Below are 13,205 nucleotides of genomic sequence, written 5' to 3' on the forward strand. Positions count from 1 at the left end.
GCAGAAAATAAAACCACAGCTTATTTGTAAGGAAAACAGAAAGCCCTGGAGAGCCACTTAATTTGTTGTGCTTCTGCCCCCTGAAATTTATCAACAACTTTGTGGTCTAACTTCTCTCTTAATATGCACAGGTACTGAAATTAGCAGATAAATGCTCTTTCAAGGGCAACGTTTGACCGTGTGAGTGTGACTCGTTTCCCCAAGAGGAGCTGTGCTTAGAAGGTGCTCCGGAGCTGAATCCTGACTCTCTTTAAAAAGATTAGCTAATCTGGGGAGGGCCTGTGGGCATGGCCTGTGCCCTGGGTCTCTTTCAACACTCTCCAGGACAACCAGTCGTTGGTGACAAGAATCACCAGTGCTGCTGATGTGGTATTTCCTTTTGTCCTTTGGGCGAGAGACAGGACACCTTTGCTGCCACCATTTCCTGCTGTCACTCCAGCTGCCCTACAAAAGGGAGCAGATTCCTTGCATGCTGACCACAGAATTCCCTGAACCCTTCCTCCCCTTTTTTTATTTTCACCCACCAGGAAGATTTCTGTGAAACCAAAAAAAAGAAGTAAAAGTGAGCTGACTCTTCGCTGATAGAAAGATGAGATGAACTTTCCAGAAATGGCTCTCAAAGCACAGGCCAGCTGTTGATCACAAAAAAAGAGGATTGGTGTTGCTCTTTCCAAAGTGGATTTGTTTTCCCCAATTATTCTGGATTAAAAGTAAAATACCAAGTAGAAGGAAACATTCCCAACTGCTCCAGCTTTCTTGGCAGGCCAAGGACAATGGCTCCTGACATGCCTAGTCAGTGGATATTGCATGGTCCCACTGATGTCACACACCTAAGCGGCCTCAACATGAGAAAGGGCCCTTTCTCATGACTCTTAACATCTATAGAATGATGATGGTCAGGGGGAAAGAAGGAAGAAATTGCTAGAAAGGAAGAATAATGGTCATCAGTACCACTGGGAGGAGAACCCACTGTTATATTGCATATTAGACCTCCACGGTTTCTAGGCAGTTTGAAGAAGGAAAGTTTCAGTCTCAAAAATTCAGTGAATTAAAGAGCAGTTTGGGAAACTCTTTTTCAGACCATATTAATTACTTTGCAGAGGATGGGGAACAGTGAGCTCAGGGTCCAGAAGAGGTTACTGCACTGCCAAAGTTGCTGTTATAAATCACAGGACCGGTGCAGTTTCATTCATGAATCTTGCCTGAAATAGAACTCTCTGGCAAGTGGTTCCCCCAGCTAATTATTTGCTGTAGAACTGCTGGATGCAGAGGTCATAGACAATCTCTAAATTGCTGTGTCTTTGAAATCTTTGCTTTGACTGAAATAGCTCATCAGAGCAGAGTGATTATGTCCTGCAGGAGAAGAGGCACTGGAGGCAGAGGTGGCCAGTGCAGCCTGTCTCCCTGATGAGGCAGGACTGCTCCCCGGGGTGTAAACCTCCTAATGCTTTGTTTACTCCAAATTTAAACTTTCCAAGTCATGGGGCTTCCATCATTGCCACTAAGACCGTGCTTGACAGTGTAATAGTTTGCTCTCAGGGATTTTTTTCCACTTTGCGTTTTAAGCTTTCCCTTTCTTTAATCCTATGACTTTTGTTTATGCACCCTTTTGCATTTCTTCAGTTTAGACCTCCTCTCCCTTTGAAGTTGACCTTGCATACAGATTAAGTTTCCTACTGTTAGGAAATGTAGGTAATGTTAATTAGGTGATATTTGTACTGCAGCTTTTATTGGGTCCTTCTATTCGGTGAACATGTTCCTGCTCTTTGTGAATCTCGGTTTCTGGGCTCTTTCAAGACCCTGCCAGAGGAGCACTGTTGAATCCTGCTGGTGTTTTGACATCCCAGCCCAGTGCTGTCTGCTCTACTGTCCTGCTGGCATTTACTCCTCCCATAGCAGAGCTGGTGACAGGGAATGCATGCCCAGTTTTCAGCTATTTCACAGTCTGGCATGTTTATGTGAATCACCAAATGTATGGGCATAGTTCTCTTCTGCTGACTCTGCTGTGAGCACTGCAAGGTCCAAGGGAGAGCAATAGGACATAGCTAGTGGAGCACTAAAACCTGCTATAGATCAGGATTCAGGGCCTTTGATCTCTTCTTCAAGTGATTCACGGGTGGAATGCAGTAATTTGGGCAAAGCTGAACAAGTTTCTAGAGGAGCAGGCTGGGAAGGTGGCCTGATGAAGCCATAGGCAGGTAACCTGCACCTCATCAGCATGGATTTCACTTCCTCATGTAGTCTGTGCTTCCCTGTTGCTGATTCTTGGAAAATCTTCTTGCTCCATGGACTTCAGTAATTTGCATGAATGAATAGAGATGAATGTTCAGTCTTCAGAAACTGGACCTGTAAATAAGTTTTCATCTTGAAAGCACTAAGTTTATAGAGTGTTTTAAAGTATTACCAGTGTTCAAGGGTACATAAAAGAGTATCAAAATTCAAATGAAATGTGACATGAAGGCATTATGAATGCACTGTGCTGTAGTGAGAGTTCTTTCTGCCTTGTTTGTTGTACTTAGGTCTTCCCATTGCAAAAACTCTGAAGGTGCACCAATGTAAGTGTTGGTGTAACTCTGCCATAATGGCCATGCATGGATTGAATTTGACCTAAAAATGCATAAAATTACTGGTATCTTCTTGCATAAAGTTCTTAGTACAAATCTCTGCCCATCTTCATTTGACTGCACACAGCTCTTAAACACTCATGCAGCTTGCTCTGTGAGTTACTCTCCCCAGCAACACACAATTTGGGCAATTTAGTTGGGCTCCTCTCTGTAATTTCATGCATGACTGACATGCCCTGCAGTCATCCTTATGCTCCTTTGAAGATGGAGGCTGTACAGGGAGCAGCCCCGTGGCAAAGTCTTCATTCCTGTTGAGTTTCACCATTGGCTTCTATGGGTCCAAAGTTTCACCCTAAGCGTGAATCAATGAATTGCTCCGAGGGACCAAGAACTGAGGTAAGTTTAGTTGCCTTGGGTGTTAAGCTCAGTTGTGGTTTGTTTTACTCGTGCAGGGGAAGCACTTCTTGAAGAGTGATTTGAAGAGACAGGCTAAAAACGAGTGCACCCTTGGGAATGGCTGGGGATGGCCTCCTTGCAAGAGCTCACATCCAGCTCCACATTTAAGAGGTTGTTATCTAATGAGCACAAGCAATTACTTAGCTAATGAGCACAACAAAATGAGCACGAGAAATGTGTTTCATCTGCAGTGGCCACTAGAAAGACATGATTTTGAGCTTGAGGCTGCCCTTGCTTTAAGACCCACGTCACCGCAGGGAGATTAATCCAGGGCATAAATCACAGGTGTTAGATTAGTGTTTGTTTTACTTGAATTCACATTTCTTGCTCTCTTATCTCCTCTAAATCTTGCAGCTTCTTAGCTCAGTCATGAACCAGGGACTGGAATGGGTTTAAACAGCCGCAACTTCCCTCCTGAGCACTGGCTGTCAGCCCTCAGGCCTGATTTACCACTGTAATGCAATTATAAAATGGCACAGTGCAATTAATGTTCTTCCCTCCCCTTTCACGCCACACAGGAATTCCTGAATTCCTCCTCCACCTTCCTCAGTTGGAGTGATTTTTATAATATAATCTAATCCGAGGTGACTTTTTTTGGCTTTAGTCGGGGGCCTACCAGACTCGGAGACATAAGGAGCTGATTTTACATTCCAGCTAGGGAGGGTTGTGGGGGCCTACTGCTATTCCTGTGCAAGTTCGGATTGCTTGTGGGTCTCTTTCTGTTTGGTTTTGTGTTTTCCCACTTTTACAGCTGACAGTGACTACCAGAACAACAAGGAAAAGAATGAATTGCCTACATTTTTCCATCCATTGAGCAAAAACCATGTGAGCTCAAGACATTCCCTCACTACCAAGTGAGCTCCCAGCCTTCCTGGTGTCAGCATAGCTGATCATCTGTAAATACTTCAGAAACAACATCTGACATTTGCCAGAGCTCTGAGACTGCCTTGACATATGATTTTTGAGAGTAAGGCCAGAAAGCCAAGTTCTTGGCTTCTGGTAAATACCAGAACCCCTGGACCTGCAGGGAACTGTACCTTTGGGGATCATCTGGTCACACATGTTCTGCACAGTGTTTAAAAAGATGATGGTACATAGCACATACTGGTGAAAGCAACGGGAAAGAAGATTTCTGTGCATGCAAGGATAGGTAAAAATTATATGTGCAAGTTTTTAAGTTAACATTAAGACCAGTGTAACAACTTTATTTTTATTTTTGTTTTTAATCAAGAAAATGCAGAGTCAACTACTGCTAATTTTCTTTGCATTTTTCTTGATGTATTTCACTGAGGATTGAACATATTTTTTTTTATTTTACTCTTTATGGATATATTTCATTATGCATAAGACTTTACTCAAACAGTGCACAGGAAATCAGAAATCTTAAAGTTTTTTTTATATTTTCAGGAAGAATATTGCCCTTTGGGGGAGGTAAAATACAGTTATGGGAATGAAAAGGAAATATTGATTTCCCTCTATGAAACTTCTCAGAGACATGGCTATTGTCAAATTAAATTGGAACTGTAGCTAAACACTACAACAAATTAGTAAAAGGCACACTGAACCCCAAGAACACTTCACTTTTTTTCCGTGGTCTCACAATGACATAGATGACTTTTGCTCCTTAATTTAGTTACTAATTTCTCCCTAGGGCTTTGTTCTTTGCTGCCCTTTTCCACCCTTTGCATACCACAGGAAGTAAACTCAGGAGGTTTCACTTACGTAGAATACAAGGAAAAAGTAAGAGCTGCCAAACGTTAGAGAAGGGCCAAGACAAAGTGGCAATACCTGAAGGCTGCCCTTGTCCATGGTTCCTGAGGTCAGTGAGCTGTTGCCTTTGCTCCTGGTGCTGAGCCTAAGGACAGATGAGCAAGTGCTGTCCAGGTATCTCAGCTGAGGTTTTCAAAGTTGTTTTCTTGTTGGCCTGTCTTGGTCTCTGCTGAAACCCAGGCAGGTTTTCCAACCAGTTCTAATAGCATCCATTACACAGCGCTGAAGGCTCTTGAAATGCTCACCTGTCTGCTGTGAACAGGTTTGTAGATAAAAACCCCAAGTGTACTGCCTTTGAGGGAAGAAAGCTTCTCTAGAGGGAAAGGAAACATTTGGGGCTCTTCTTCTTTCCCTTTGCTCCATATTCTTAGCTCTAGTTGTGTGTAAGCACAGCCATGGCTGTCTAGTGCCAGTCAATCCTTTCAGGTGCACAATGATTTGGAGAGAATTTCTCTCCATATGTGTAGCCCTCCAGAGCTGTTTCTAGTTGTTCTTTGCTTTTTGAGATGAAAAGAGATATCTGCGCTGGATCCTCACTTAAATTCCTTTGCAACTCACTGGATTCTGCATTAAATTAAATTTCACATGCTGAGTGAGCAGCCAACCCTTATGAGCCTAGAGGAAAGAGTATGCTTTTTCTCTGCATTTTAACGTGACGGTCAAGCTGGGGCTAGTGCTCCCGGGCACCTCCTTCAGTGTTCACCTTTCAGCCTTTCCATCCTAAACCCTGTATTTTTAAACGAGATGCCTGCATTTTATTATCTTTGTAAGTGGAAAACAACAGCATATGTTCTCTGCCCGCTAGAAAAGGCCTGGATTGTTTTAGTTTGAACTTTAAAATAAAGGTCAGACTTGAGGCAGGCATGAATTTTTGCATGTGTCAGCCCAAAAAGTGAAAGCTTTAGGAAGTTATGAGCAACCGCAAATGAGGCAGCTTCAAATTGCACTTGAAACTGGAACAGCTGTTGTTCAGACCATAACATTCAGAGTTATAATGCTAAAGATTCTATATATTATGTTCAGGGAGAACTCAAAAATAGAAAGTAGTCACTGAAGAAGAGAGAAAATTGGTTTGGGTCGCTCATGGTAGAGCAGGAGCAGCCTTTATGTTAATGGCACAGGGAGAAGATTGTGGGAAAGCCTAAATATCGAGGTGGGTGTAAGAAAAATGAACAGAGAGAAGACAAAAGAGACCAGGGGAGTCATGGGGAATTTCTGAGGAAGGATTTTCCAGTGCCTCCTTGCAAGTGAAAATTAATTGTTTTGGGGCTGGAATTCACCGCTCTGTATCACAGGGACTTAATGAGGCTGGTGGATTACCTCGCTCTGAGGTCTCAAAATGCTCTGACAGGTTCATGTGTGTCAGGCAAACATTATGGTAATTTTAGCACTTTAGGGGCTCTCCAGGAGTACATAAATACCACCGAAGCCATCCAGCTGAATTTAAAACTTAATTACTGCCCCACTCAATAATATTCCCCCCCACACCACTGCTTTAGAGGATCATAGGGTTAAAAGAAACCATTAATCTTCCTTAATGAAGCTATTTTCTAGCAGGAGACAGAATGCCTTGCCCCTGTGGATTCTGAGATGGAGTTTTTGTGAGTGTTATGAATGAGAGAGTGGGGAGCAAGTGCTAGAGGAAAAGCAGACAAGGGGGTAGGACCCAAAATGCCAGTGGTGACAGAACACTCTGACTCACAGCCCCTTCCTGAGTTTAGCTAAAAGAATGTGATAATCATGGGGGAAGAGGAAAGAACCCTATTAAAAAATGACTAAGTTGGCTGTATAACAGTGTTTCCACCACAACTACTAATTTTTGGAATACCAGCAATTTATATACATATATATTTGTACCAGCTTTTATATGACTGAGACAAGAGCTCTCTTGAAATTGTGCATTTCCAGAGAAATCTAAAGCAGATTGGTGGTGATAGAGTTTGAGTCTTTACTTTTAACTATCAAGGTGGATCCATATCCTCAAAGCTGCTTTTCCTGGGACTGTACTGTCTTATATTATGATTAAAAGGCATGCAAATGTTTCAAAATCTCTGTGACCATCCCAGTGCAAGTCCTCCCTTTTGCACCCATGCAAGGGGATGAAAACCTGCTCCTTAAAACAGTGCAAGGAGCACTGAGTCCATGGCTCCTGTGGTACTCACTGTGTTGAGAACCATCACCTGCCTTGTGCCAGGGCTGGTTGTGGAGGCAAGGATGGCCTCACCTTTCTCCAGTTTGTTTCTGTTTGACGTTCCCTTTAGTGGGGACACTGATGTGCTTTTGTTTCTCTGTTTCTTGTGTGCATTCCCGGCTGCAGAAGATGCTGGATGAGTGCCAAGACAGGCGGAGCTGCCAGTTCCTCGTCAACAGCCGGCTGTTCGGGATGGATCCGTGCCCCGGGACTGGCAAGTACCTCCTTGTGTGGTACAAGTGTAGGCCAAGTAAGTGTTTCTCTATCCAGTCTGTTTGCTCTGTTGAGACCAAGGCATTCTCATACTTAATACTCACCAGAGAGGCCTTCTAGGACTTCTTGTTCCCTTCCACCTCTATTTTCAGTGTAAGATAACCCCTGGTGTGGGGCATTTCCACTTTCCCCCTCACTTGCTGCCTTGCTGGGATGCTGCTGCTCCATCTCCTTCCTGCTTTCCAGCAGCCTGAGCTGCAGACTGTTTCTGCAGGTGCCAGTGCCTGCCTTTGCCAGCACTGAGCTCATGTTGTCAGCAGTGGGTGGGCTTCTCCTGCTCCCTTCTGCAGCGGCTCTCCTGCCCTGGTGGGGTAGAGGGACCCTCTCTGTCCCCTCTCTGCCAGCCCCTCCAGAGGCAGTGGGAGCTCCTTACATGGGCAAAGTCTTCCTTCAGAGCTGGGTGCCTCGGGCAGACCCTGGTGATGGTGGTGTGATGGGAACCTCACCTGCCCATGCCATACCATAAGCCAGCTTTTAATTGCTCCCAGATCAGGCTGGGAAATGTTAACCTGTGTTTTGCATGATCTCATTAGCTGTGTTGAAATTAAATGGGGCTGGATACTGGGAGTGCAGTCATGCGTGTTGCAGAGGAGTGAGCCCAGTGCAGCTTTGGCTCAGGACAACCAATTCCTGGCCCCAGCAGGGGAGTTAGCACAGCCTAGACACTATTCTCCATCAGGGCTTTGGAAGCAAACACATTAGTGTGGAGATGGATCATGTTTGATGCGGACAAACTGTGCCAGCTGATGTCAGCTGGAGAACAGGACCTGTTTCTATTTGAGCACAAGTCTGATGAGGAGCATCTGAAGGAGCTGGGGTTGTTTAGCCTGGGGAAAAGGAGGCTCAGGGAGGACCTTATCACTCTCTGTGACCATCTGAAAGGAGGTTGTAGAAAGGTGGGGGTCAGTCTCTTCTCCCAAGTAACAAATGATAGGAGGAAATGGCCTCAGGATGCACCAGGGGAGCTTTAGATAGGATCTAAAAATTGGAAAAATCTCTCTACTGAAAGGATGGTCAAACATTGGAACAAACTGCCCTGTTCCACCCTTCCAAGTGAAGTGGTGGAATCACTGTGATTGGAAGTATTCAGAAATGTGTAAATGTGGTGCCTAGGGACATGGTTTAGCAATGGATTTGGCAGTGCTGGGTTAATGGTTGGACTTCGTGATCTTAGAGGTCTTTTCCAGCCTTAATGATTCTATGAATTACCTGGACATGGCAATTAGCCTGGACATAGCATTTCAGACCAGCCTCAAGTTTTTTAGATGACATAACTAACATGGTCCCGGCATCACATCAGCAAAATTTTTTGGGGAAGAAACAAAAAAGGACCATTTGCACAGGGGAGAAAAACAGATCTGACTTCAGAAAAGGTTTGAAACAAAAGCAGAAACATTCAGACTTTGCCAGCAGCAGCACAGAATAAGACTTTTTGCCCCAGCAGGCAGAGACCTGTGCTAATGAAGTGAGGGGATCTGGCCAGATCTGTGAGGAATTCAAATCAGAAGTAGGTAATGAAGCACCTGCAGTTGTTGTGGGATTTTCGCGAGTGATTGTAACATCCCATTTTGGGTGAGAAATGCATCGTTTTGAGAGGGGTGATTAGCAGGGTGTTCTGACAAGTCCTACTGAACCTGAAGGGTTTATATCAAAGCTCGCTTGAAAAATCTGACTATTGAGGCCTGTGCTGACCTTCTGAAGGTACTTCAGGACCCATCTGTGCATAAATATTTATGGCTTGGCATTCTTTGCTAATTATGGATATGGTAGAAAAGAAGGAGTTTGTCAGTGTGTAGAGCAGGTGATTTTCCTGAAAGGGAGCAGGGGAAGCTGCTTGAAAACATTTCCCCAAGACATTTTTCAGGCAGCTCCAATTTTGCAGGGTGAAACAGGGTAATCTGACAGAAGTTATTGTTTCTTAGTGATTGGGCAAACTTTTAATCAGAACCTACTAGGTCAACAATGGTGTTTGAAATACATGAGAATTAGCTTTGCCCAGAGACACCAGGTCATGGTCAGGCTTTCCCTGATAATCCAAAATGTTAATTTTGAGTCTCACAAACAGTACCTAGTGCTGTTGTGAGTTCAATAAGCCTTTCCACCTTTCTGTAGGGAGAAGGCTAATGAGGGGACTGAGGAATGATGCATCCATAGAATGCAAAATACAGGACCATGAGAAATTTTGGTTGGCTTTTTGGGTTACTGACTATTTGAGTATTGTCTATGAGCTGTAAGTGAATATATGCTTAAAGGCTGAACCCCAAAACTGTGTTGAGCTGTTCCAGAAAGAATGAGCACACAGAGTTGTAATCAGAGAGTCTTTGTGAAGAGCTCAGTGCCTGGCACAGGGATTGATCCATAACTTTATCAAAAAACAAATACAATATTTTGGGTTCTGTTTCTGAATTTGTCTTTCTTAACAGCAGACGTAACAGAGATACCTTAATAAGAAGCTATTTAAGGTCTGAATTGTCTTGAATTGATAGGGATATAAATTTCTTTTTGTTGCTTATTGAAGGAGCCTGTTGTGATCATGTCACTGAAGGAGTTGTTTTGGTTAGCACCTATCTAGGTAAAATGAATGTGATTTTTTTTGTATACAGGTGTTAGAGGCACTTTGGGAAGTGGCCTGTAGAGTTTGGACAGGACATCTTTAATATAAAATAAGGATGCCCAGCCCTCCCACTGTCAGAGTCATGCTGGAGCCTCAAAGGGCCCCTGAACAGAGGTAGTTATCTAAAGAGAAAGACTTCCTTCAAAGAAAGCAAAACTGAAGTTAGTGGCATTTGCTTGTACCTTTGCTGAAGAATAACAAGACGGTGCAGTCACCCCCTCGAGCCACTGTCACTGCAGTTATGTCTCCCTGACAGTCCCCTGCACTTGAAATCGAGTGGTTTCGATGCTCGCTTGCTGTGTGGGGTTCATGCACAAGGCAGGGTGCTATTTTGGTTTCTTGTGGGCAGAATTTCAAGGAGATGGAGGACAGTAAATCATGCTGAAACTGAAAGACAAAGATTTTTCAGATGGTGGAGCTCTGGGGGAGAGGGCAATGAGGGTATGTCTCCTGTACTCATCCCTCCGAGACTGCTTTCAGTGGAAGCAGGGAAAAGTTGTGCAGAGGTATTGTGGCTCACCTCCTCTAGAAATTAAAAGAAATAGTTCAGAGAAGTGCATACTTAACTAGAAGCAGTGAGAAATGAATTTGCTTGTGTGTTTTTTGGGAAGTTTTGTGCTATTCACAGTTCCCTCTGATCCAATAGATGGATCTGGGATCTGATAGACACTCATCCTGCATGTACTGGACTCAGATATGCGCATGGAACTGCTTTTAAGTGTCAGGAGTTTGGCAGTCCTGCATATTCTCTGTGCCTGTAAATAAATAAATACACTATATGTGTATACTTTCAATTTTAAAATTTAGGATGTTTAAGGAGATCAGAAATGATCAATAAAATGCTCTGTTCTGTGTCAATTTCGTACAAGGGAGATTTACTTAAAACTGCTATGTGATTAGAGGGCCAAGATTCATCAAAGTGTATAGAGGCTTAGATTTTATTTCTAGTTGACATGGTGGTGTTTGATCAAAATTTCGACTCGATGATCTTGGTCTCTTCCAACCTCAATGATTTTATGATTTTATTTTTCTATATCATGTGTGCCTTAGTTTCTAACGTGCACCACCCTTTGGGGGGGATGTTCAAAGGCACAGTACAGGTCTCAGCACAGCACAGCTTCTGCTTCTAACCTTGGAGATGCCTCTGCAAATCTTCTTGCTGTCCACAGCCTCAGCAGAGCCCCTGCAGGGTCCCTGCAGCTCAAGGTGGGGATGTGTTGCTGCAGAACTGAAGCCCGGAGTTGTTCTCTCCTAGTGTAGATGTAGTTTGGGATTTAGCACTGGCCAGAGATGGTTTCCAGTGGAAAGTCTGGGTATTGCTACCCTGTTTTAGAAGCTAAAAAAATTGATGAGAATGCTGGTCCCATGCCAGTGGGCCTCGGTGCCAGGGAATGGGAATTCAATTTATCAGGGCCAATGTATCCTGAGATCCACATCCAAAGCACATTGAAGCCTAGGATCAAACCCTGAAGACACAGAGGACTTCAATCTCCAGGGTACCATCCAGGATCATTAAAAAAATGCACATAAATCCAATTAATTCCCAGGTAACATGCTGATTTGATTTAGACCTATTAAGTGTAATTACTGTGTGGGCTGCAGGAACAGATAATTAGAGGGAATTGACATACTATTTAATTGGTCTAACATGAATTCCTTCTAACTGAAATCTGGATTCACCAATATTATTCAAACAATTCAGTGTTTGTTCATCCCCCTCACTTCAGAGATACAGAACCGTGTAAGATTGTGTGTTATTGTAAGCTAGGAAATATTTGCTTTGTGTGCCAGACTTTCTGGAGGGCTATGGGATCTAATCCTGGCTGGGAACAGGATCTGTGGGGCTGCCCAAGTCATGCTGAAGAAATAACTTCACCTCTCTGCACCCCAGCAATGCCATTGCAGCTGATTTTACTGGGGTTACTCGCTGCTCTGGGCTGTTGCACCAGCAGAGATCCATCTGTCCCTGCACAGCAGCTCTTTGCTCGTTGTGGCTTTTTGGTCATCTGGTTATTTTATGGCTTTGCTGATTCAAAAGTGTCAATGCCCCTGAACAAAATGGGGGCGTAAATGTTTGCCCTGCTCTGCAGAGGGAATACTTTGGATGTGTTGTCTGAGTGGCCATATGCTGGCAGTGCTGTTGAGAAAGGAGAGGGCTTCTACCCTATTTATTTGGCTTATTCCATGAAACCCCCACACAGTGCCTTTCTCTTGTGTCCTCCTTTGCCATTGCCATACCATCCTGGATACACTGATTAATTCTCAGCTCTGAAGAGCCTAAAGCTGCAGCTTCCCATAATGCTATAGTGATATTTTCCCTCTTTTCTCTTGGGCAGTTACTACTTTAGCTTATGACTTCAAGGACTCTGGGAGGGATAATCTCCATCCAATGTTTTCAAAAATTATTATTATTTTTATTTCATTTTAAAATGCTGAGTGAAGCAGCTGGATGTGATAATTGAAGGATGGTGGGTATGAAACCCCCCCCTGTACTAACCATCCCAGTGATGTAACAAAGTGTAAATCCAAACTTTGCTGCTCTACCTTCTATTCATAAATGTAAGCCTAAAGCCTTTGAAGTTTCAGAAAGCCTGGATTGTGACCTTGGCTCCAATTTCAGCTGAAATCCCTCTGTAACAATACAAAAACATATTTGGGAAAGGCACATCAAGGCTCTGAGAAATGTATCTGGGAAGGAAACTTATGTTTGTTGGCAAAGGGTAAAGTGCCAAAAGTTTGAGAGGGGTTAGAAGGAGGAAGGGGGGTGAGGGAGGTCACTTTGCTCTGGTTTGGAACCTGTAGCTTTGATTTCTGGGAAAACCTTTGTGCTGAGAATTGACTGGATATGTTTTGAAGAGAACAGGCTTTCATTCTCTTCACCATAGATTTGATAAAATGTGAGATAAAAATGTAAGAAGCCCAGTTAATTCTTGTAAAAAGTCAATGGCTTTTTTTCAAACATGGAAATGCCGATCCTGATGTCCTTACCAAAATCTTACTCAGATAACTTTATTTTTCTTGACAGCCCCAGGCAACTCTAATTAGAAAGCAACTGAATTTAAAAATCAATTAGGAATTAATTCTAATTAGATCACCTTCTGATAAAAGTGTCATCTTCAAATTTATGCTCTCTATCATGTAGAGATAGAGCTGCCATGCTGTGTCCCAGGAGCGTCTGCCTTTTGGTGAGGATGTGTAATTTTTTTGCCAGGGATACTTCAAAACCTGTGAAAACAGCAGAATACCATTAGTGTTGCCAGAGCTACTCCAGCTATCAAAGAACTGTGAAGAGTCCTGCTCTGTGTTGTGATTCCATGTCTCTTGGTGAAATGGTTGG

The 13,205-nt window shown here is 43.5% G+C and overlaps 1 protein-coding gene across 3 annotated transcripts in view; it reads left to right on the forward strand.

Annotated features, from left to right (window-relative positions):
* EVA1A (eva-1 homolog A, regulator of programmed cell death) overlaps positions 1–13,205 on the forward strand; it is a 208,976-nt gene that overhangs the window by 63,213 nt on the left and 132,558 nt on the right. For all 3 annotated transcript variants that reach the window (XM_039569884.1, XM_010393247.4, XM_010393249.2), the window contains exon 3: positions 7,108–7,231. In XM_039569884.1, coding sequence (XP_039425818.1) covers positions 7,111–7,231 — 121 coding nt within the window. In that variant the 5' untranslated portion in view covers positions 7,108–7,110. The remainder of the gene's footprint in view (positions 1–7,107; positions 7,232–13,205) is intronic.

Source organism: Corvus cornix, chromosome 3 (assembly GCF_000738735.6).
Source record: "Corvus cornix cornix isolate S_Up_H32 chromosome 3, ASM73873v5, whole genome shotgun sequence".
NCBI lineage: Eukaryota > Metazoa > Chordata > Aves > Passeriformes > Corvidae > Corvus > Corvus cornix.